Source organism: Triticum dicoccoides, chromosome 5A (assembly GCF_002162155.2).
Source record: "Triticum dicoccoides isolate Atlit2015 ecotype Zavitan chromosome 5A, WEW_v2.0, whole genome shotgun sequence".
Taxonomy (NCBI): Eukaryota; Viridiplantae; Streptophyta; class Magnoliopsida; order Poales; family Poaceae; genus Triticum; species Triticum dicoccoides.
This window is the reverse complement of record NC_041388.1, coordinates 78,813,499-78,821,118: the sequence shown is the minus strand read 5'-3', so window position 1 is coordinate 78,821,118 and position 7,620 is coordinate 78,813,499. Positions and strand designations below refer to the sequence as shown.

General features: G+C 44.5%; 1 protein-coding gene across 4 annotated transcripts; it reads left to right on the top strand.

Annotated features, from left to right (window-relative positions):
• The first annotated feature begins 1,560 nt into the window (after positions 1 to 1,560).
• LOC119299455 lies at positions 1,561 to 5,877 on the top strand. Of its 4 annotated transcripts, none has more exons than XR_005146202.1 (6): positions 1,561 to 2,175; positions 2,861 to 2,992; positions 3,074 to 3,133; positions 3,309 to 3,464; positions 4,454 to 5,449; positions 5,567 to 5,877. XR_005146202.1 is itself a non-coding variant. In XM_037576686.1 (6 exons), exons 1-5 carry the CDS (start codon positions 1,635 to 1,637, stop codon positions 4,479 to 4,481), a joined length of 879 nt encoding a protein of 292 aa, XP_037432583.1. In that variant the 5' UTR covers positions 1,561 to 1,634; the 3' UTR covers positions 4,482 to 5,449; positions 5,567 to 5,877. The 4 variants fall into 4 exon arrangements, 1 of the variants encoding a protein (XP_037432583.1); XR_005146203.1 differs by lacking the exon at positions 2,861 to 2,992 and adding an exon at positions 2,297 to 2,394; XM_037576686.1 differs by having other exon boundaries at positions 2,861 to 2,954.
• The last annotated feature ends 1,743 nt before the right edge of the window (positions 5,878 to 7,620 follow it).

Sequence of the window (7,620 nt, the reverse complement as noted above, 5' to 3'; positions counted from 1 at the left end):
CCGTTCCTAGGTAGTGGTTGAATGTTGGAAAAATTATTGTATTGCCTTCTTCTTCCTGACACCTATCAGTGGAGTGCCCAACCCACTAGACATGCCTAGGCCGCCCGGAACGCGTGGCAACACCACGGTCATGCGATGACCATGCAGCGGGCATGCGAGTTTACACGCTCTGGAGTTGCGGCCCTCGGCCACCATCCAAACCTCAATATATCGCCACCAAACCATGTTTCTCTGATTAAATAGATACTTATGTACCCATAAATGATTTTTGGAAAAAATAAAGAGAAAACTATGAGGCAGCTGCAGTTCAAATTTTACCCGCTTTTTACTAAATCAGCAGAAATTTGTCTTTTTCACGAGAGGTGAATCGAAACTTTTGACACCCAACCATTTTGTCAATTGTGCATTATATATGGCCTAGTATTTTAGAAAATTGATTTGTTATAATTTTGCAACAAATATATGGTAGGTCCTTCACAAAAAAACTCAATTAGGGCCCTCGAAAAATAGAAAATGAATTTGTCGTCCAAAGAAAATGAAAACTTCCTTAGGCAACATTGTTTGCCATCCTAAGATGCACCCTTGTGCACAATATGAGATCATTTGAACAAACTATGCCATGAATGTGGCCATAAGATTGATCATTTGGCTTGAAAGCCATGAATCTTCACACATGATAGCTCATTTCCGAGAACACTTTTTTAAAATAACTGCCGTATTACAAGTTTATTATTTTTCCTAGTAACTTGGTCACATATAATGACACAATGCGAAGGTTTTCCAAATTTTTGAATTTTTTTGAATTCTTTATGCCCGTTTCAAAATGCGTTCAAAACAGCGGGCATGACCGTTCCTAGCTAGTGGTTGAATATTGGAAATTTTTTGATGTATCTCTAATTAAATAGATACATTTGAACCTAAACATGACTTTTGGAAAAAATAAAGAACAAACTATGAGGTAACTGCAGTTCAAATTTGACCCGCTTTCAGCTGAGTCGGCAAAAATTTGTCTTTTTCACGAGATGTGGATCGAAACTTTCGAAACCCAATCATTTGGTCAATTTTACATTAAATATAGCCTAATATTTCATAAAATTGATTTGGTCTAATTTTGCAACAAATACATGATAGGTCCTTCACAAAAAAGTCATTTTGAGCACTCAAAAAATCGAAAATGATTTTTTCGTTCAAAGAAAATGAAAACTTTTTTAGGCAACATTCTTTTTATACCAAGATGCAAACTTGTGCAAAATATAATCTCATTTGACCAAACTATTTCAAGATGCAAACTTATGCAAATATATTCTTTTTTTTTGAATTTCTCAGGTTATAAAATAGCTGACATGATTTTAACACGTTATTTTTAGTCAACTACGACCAATTTAGATGGTCATAATGTCATAATGCATTATGATTGGTCCATAGACGTGTCACGCGGATCATGCATCAAACACCGTTGGATGCTCGTTGATCCAACGGCAGTCCTCGATCCTTCCACACCAACCCTAGCTCTATCCTCGTGCTAATTTTACATCCACACCCTACCTCCTTAATTTCCCATCGAACCACTCGAACTCCTCTCTCTTCCTCTCCCCACGCGGCCAATCTGCTCTCGCACCCAACCCTAGCTCCCGATGATGCGCCGCCGCCCACCATCTTTCCCCACCGACTGCCTGCTTTGCCACCACCCCACCTTCTCCCCCGGATGCAACATCTTCCCCACCGATGCAGCACATCTGAAACGAATGAGCACAGCACCTCCTCTCCCGGATTCCATCGCATCCCGTGGTCACCGCCCTCGTCTACCTCGGCGCTGCGCTTCCCCACCGACGACCTCAATGCCCATCTCCCCCACCGGCGCCGCCCCCACCAACCTTCTCTCTCTCTTCCCTTGGCTGGTGCATGCTTGTGGAGGAAGATCCACGACGCGCCACCTCCGCCCCGTCGTCGGCGGTGGATGCTCGTCAATGGTCGTGGTCCGGAAGCCCAGCTTCGCCTGGGCGCGACGGATCTGCGCAAGGGCCACGCTGGGCGAGGAGCCCACATGCTCGGCCGCCACTTGGTTCACTCCTCTTCTTTCAGCCGCCGGGAGAGGAGCTCATGGCGGTGATGCTACCGGATCCGCGACGGAGGTGCTTGAGGTCGCGCGCAGCAACAGGAGGCCGAAATGTTTTCGTGAGTTTCCTTTGCTGTCTCCATTGCCTAATTACATGTCTTGCACACTGAATTCTTGTTTCGCACTGACAAATGATCCTGGCCGCGAATGATCCTTTTGCTATGGAACATCTTCTCGCAGATTGTATTGCCAAGGATTCAGGATGTTGTGGAGTACTAGTTTATAGTACTAGCATAGAAGTGACAGAGTTTCAGAGCAAGGAATAGCCGACAGTGTCGGTATTGGTGTAGATTGTAGTACTCTCTACTCTGTAGTTTTACTTGAACAAAGATGTAGAGTATACTCTCTAGTTTTTGCTGAATAGAGTTAAAAGACCATTTTCTGCGGTTTGTGATGAACAGAGTTCTATACTACATTCTATAGCTTGTGATGAACAATGTTTCTAGAAGCAAAATATTCGTTCGGTTGGTACCTTCATGTGCTAATGTGTGACGTACATGTGACTTGTTTGTAGCGTCTATAGAGAAAAATGTTAGTCATAGTAACTGACAGTGTGCCTTGACATGTTTATATCATATGTTATCATGCTTAGGAATCAACTACTCTGTATATTTTTTGCATCTCTGTCACATCCAATCATGATTCGGGATGTTGTAGTTCTTGTTTCTATCCTATTCCTACCGGCATAATAGTGAAATGTGTAGGATTGGTATGATGCCCCTGTGTTATTTGTATTCTTCACAGGTTACATGCAGTCAGTCTTCCAAGGTCTGTCGTGCGTACTACTAGTGTTCACAACCTTCCAAGTTCATGGGGGTCTTGTTTGTTTGTTCATGTGGTGACTCTTCTACACATTTCATAGTTTCTTCTACATAGGTGCTACATTTTTGGTAAATCCTGTGTAGATTATGAAGTAACTTGGGTGCCTCGGTAACCATCTTCTTTGTTCTTTTGCAGTTGTGGAGACCACGGATGGAACTATCGCAGTTGCTTCTGCGTTTCGTGGGCATCTGGAAGGTACTAACTACCATTTCCTCTCTCTAGTTCTTACTCACCACACTACAAGGCAAGGCATTTCCGACCATCACAGGGCCCTTTGCTACATTTGTTATTCTATGTAATTGGAGAGCTTCTCAAAAGGCTTTCTTCCATATGCTTATGTTTTGCTTTATTTAACAATGATACATTACAGGGATCACAAGTTCTTGTCAAAAGCGATAGAAGAGGGATTTGACTGTGGCCATGGAGGCATGTTTGGCTCTGACGCCATGGATGTCGTTGTGCTCTCTCATCGTCCCTCCCTGGCCCCTAGGCACATCAGGCCGCTGTGCTTCTTCTACTTTCACATGTAGGCTTTTCAAAGGATTTTGGATGCTGATAATATCAACTTAGTTCCCTGAATGTGATATATAGATTCTTCCCTTGTTTTAACTGATTGCCAGAAACTGTATATCCCTGTTTGACAATCATGAACTTTTATTGTTGGTAATCTAAAATATTCTGGATATTTAGTGTCCAAATACAGTCCAAAGATAAATCTTAGCTGTAAATATTCTGCATATATAGTGTTCAATTTGATCTATAAGATCTGAGTTTATTGTACTATTAATGGTGATAAGATTGCCACTAGTATATTCTGCACATTTCTTGTTTGGCTCTGGCTAGAAAATAATGTTAGTTCTGCTCCAGCAAAACTTACCAGTTTCTGCCTTTCCCTACTTTATACCATCTGAAAAGGCTAGCATGATTATTGAAGCCCATGACCTTTTGCCCATCCATCCTCGAGCTTTTATTTCTGGGGTTTACTTAATCAGAACTTTCTGATGAGTTACCAGCAATGTTCCCGTACCGAAGCCCTGTCATTGTAGTAGGGTTGCCTGCGGGGCAGTCGACGCATGTATGATGGTGCATTGCTGCCAATCATGTTTGCTTATATGTTTGGCTTCCTACTTTTGTATTGTTTTGTAATAGATTAGCGACTGGCCTAAATGCTTATATACTTGTTGATGATCTACATTGCCTTGCATGTAATGGATGTTTGGTCCCTGCAATCGAGCATGTACTATTTAACCACTGAGAGCTAATCACGCAAACAGGGTGCTCATGTGTGCTCCGGAAAATAAGCAGCTTATTTAATACCATAGTTAATGAATTGGTTGCGTTAAGTGTAGACGAATGTTGTGTGTACCAGTTGTATGATGTAATGCTGAGGTGGGAACTCATTTATTTATACTGTGTAAAACTGACAGTGCCGAACTCATTTATTTATACTGTGTAATGCTGAGTTTCCTTGTGAATTCGTTGTCCTAATCTGGTTTGTGTTTGTCGAATGGAAAGGCCGATGGTGATAAGTGGAAGTCCCTGAGTGATGTTGTTCCATGGAAGATGCCCAGCCACGTGGAAGCAACAATTCTATTTCAAGGCCTCCCTCTACATCTCCCTGTTTCAATTTCTAGGCTTAGTCCCTAATTTCTGCTGCTCCAAATTTTCTTATATGCTTGACTAAATTTCATTGTTTGCCAACTAAATTGCTTGCTTGATGCCCCAAAAATTCAGTGCAATTTTGTTTACCAATTGGTTTGGTTGGATTTGTCCCAAGTTAACTGTAGTTGTTACAAAATAGATGGCTATTGTCCAATTGGTTCAGTAGAACAAAACTAGATGGCTGACATGTGTTGTTTGCTGATAATTAACAATGTTGGGGCGTTGTATTGAGGTTAACCTGTGAAGAATACTTACTTATGGTCTGACTGGACTTCTTTTATATGTCCAACTGAACTACACACACTCATATATACCCACATGTCAAATATATGTTGTTGTATTATGCTTATGCTACTTGTATCACCAATGTTTTCTCACTCTGGTACCTTTATCTTTCTTTATGTTCTTACCTAACCTTTTACTAATATGTACTCTTTGCTCACAATTAAGTTGTATAAGTTAGGCTGCGATGTTAAGGCTAACCTGATAACACTTGCTTATGAGAACCAATTGGACTTCTTCGATATATTCAAGTGAAGATGTACTATTACTACTGTAGTGAACTTCGTCTATGTTTGATTAGAATCTAAGTGTCATCATTCATATTATGGTATCCTGTTTTCTGTGATAACTGTTGACTTGCAAGATGAATGCATTCTTCTATCCAGCTTTAGTTGTCTTTCATTGTTTTGTACTAGCATTCAGCCCCTCACCCAACTCGCTCATGATGCACGACAGCAACAACGGGAAGATCATGCTAGTCTGCATCATCAGGCACACCATGGAGATCATCCACCTCCTCACCAATGCCAACCCCATCCAGATCATCGTTGGCGCCATCATTAACTGGTATTGGCCTATCGATTCCCTTATCTCCCTCCTTGAGATAGCTAGTGTTAGATGCTGTCAGTTGAATGGATGAGAGTGGCACTGCACTAACATTTCCTCTGTTTGAATTAATTGCAGGATAAGGCTCCCTACATTGCTCTGGAAACTTGCTATGTGAAGGGCGACTAGTGATGCGGCACACCAAGCAGCAGCACTAATTGATGAAGGATGGTTGTTGTTAGTTTAGCTCGTTGCAAGCATCTACTGCTGCTGGTAGATATAGAAATGCTGCTGGTAGAAATAGAAATGGTAGAAATAGAAATGTTGCTTCATTTTCATGTTAATTCAGTCTCTGTCCAATGTATCTACTATCTACTTTCATGGCTGTCTAAAGAATCCTTTTGTGTTGAAAGAAATGAAAGAAATAAAATGGTTTGAATTCATGGGAACATGCTGAGATGTCAAGCTGGAATAACCATGTCTGTTGTGGAGGTCCAAAATAGATTGCATTGTAAAAGGGCCGAAGCCCAAAAAAGAAATGAATTATAGAAAGCCACGTCCTAGAAAATAAAAAGGAAAGGCACAACCAGATATATAAAAAGGCTGAATTCTTGGGCTAGGCCCATGAAGCCGACCAGAATTAACAAGGAAAAATTCAATAAATGGGCTGATTGAGGCTTGGCCCATGTAAAACACCAAACTGGACCGGGCTGATTTAAACCAACGACCTTCTCATTTGATTGCAATTTTGCCATGTCAGATTGCCACGTCGGATCCTACGTGGCCTCGGAAGACAGCTAGCGACCAAAACAGAAGGTCGTTAAACTAACGACCTTTTGTTTTGGTCAGTGCCTTCCACGGCCTTCTCATAGACAAGATTGTTAATTTCAGTTTATGACCGCCAGCTTTTGACCATCTATTTTTGGTCACAAAAGGTCGCAAATGAAAAACAATGACCTTTCAGTGACCAATAGTGATAGTCGCAAGTTGACATATTTCTTATAGTGGGGGCGTCAACCGAAGCGTCCATCTCGGATGGCCTTGAGCTCTTGACAATCGTTGGTGTTGTGGCTGTGTATGTTGTGGAAGGCGCAGAACGGATGGCTGCTCTTGGATGACTCGGGGTGGTCCCGGCCGCGCTTCGTGTCCGGCTTCGCCGCGAGCACAGCTACTCCCTTGCGCTTCACGTCCTTGACCTTGGCTTTATTCTCTTCTGGGTCAGCAGCAGGGAGCTCGAGGAGGGGGGGGGGGCGCCCTTCCTCAGCTCTTGTGCACTTGGTTGCCAGGTTGAACAGCTCCAGAGTCGTGCATAGCTCCTCGTGGATGGCAAGCTCCTCCTTCATCTTGACATCATGGACATCATCGGAAAATGCTAAGATGATGGCCTCATCCGTCACCTTGGGGATCTTGAGGCGAACACTATTGAAGTGCTGGATGTACTTCTACGGGGTCTCCTCCGGCTATTGCTTGATGCTGTGCAGGTCACCCACGGCCAGAGGGCGGTCGCGAGTGCCCTGGAAGTTGGCGATGAAGCGGTCATGCATCTCACCCCAGGAGGAGATTGATCCCGCGGGTAGGTTCAGGAGCCACGAGCGAGCGCCAACCTTGAGAGCCATGGAAAACCAGTTCACCATGACTTTTTCATCGCTGTTGGCCGCCCTGATGCTCAGTTTGTAGAGCTGCAGGAACTCCGCGGGGGTCGGGGGTGCTATCGTAGCATGGAGGAAGATCCAGCTTGAACTTGCCTGGCCAAACGACAGTGTGTAGCTCGGGAGTGAAGGCGCGACAGCCTGCTGTGGCCACCCGGGCCCTCTGTAGAGGCAGAGCCTGCCCTTGATGTCCGCACACCTCCGCTGCAGGCGGCACGCGGTCTTGTCGTGGGGGTGCCGGGAGCGCTGGAGTGTTTTCTTGCGGTCGAGGGACCTCCTGGCAGCTTCCTTCTTCGTGCGCGGGCACACGACATGGTGGATCACGCCGCGGGACCGCGCGTCTTGGGGCGAGGACACTGTCTTGATGCGGAGGAGGCGGTGGCGCAACATGAGCCGCATGACTTAGTGCGAGGGCGCCGTCTTGATGCAGGAGCGGAGGAGGCGCCCCGTGAGCTACGTCTCCCGCTGCCGGAGGCGGGGGAGGCAGTGAGAGTTATGGTGCAGGAGAGCCCCCAGCGGCGCTGACGATCTCGGCGATGCGGT

Bases quoted from the DNA above. Each gene is read 5' to 3' on its own strand.
- LOC119299455 (XM_037576686.1), top strand. From the start codon at position 1,635: ATGATGCGCCGCCGCCCACCATCTTTCCCCACCGACTGCCTGCTTTGC. The intron at 2,176-2,860 runs GTGAGTTTCCTT...TATTCTTCACAG, and splicing joins CAGGAGGCCGAAATGTTTTC to GTTACATGCAGTCAGTCTTC. The intron at 3,465-4,453 runs GTAGGCTTTTCA...TCGAATGGAAAG, and splicing joins TGCTTCTTCTACTTTCACAT to GCCGATGGTGATAAGTGGAA.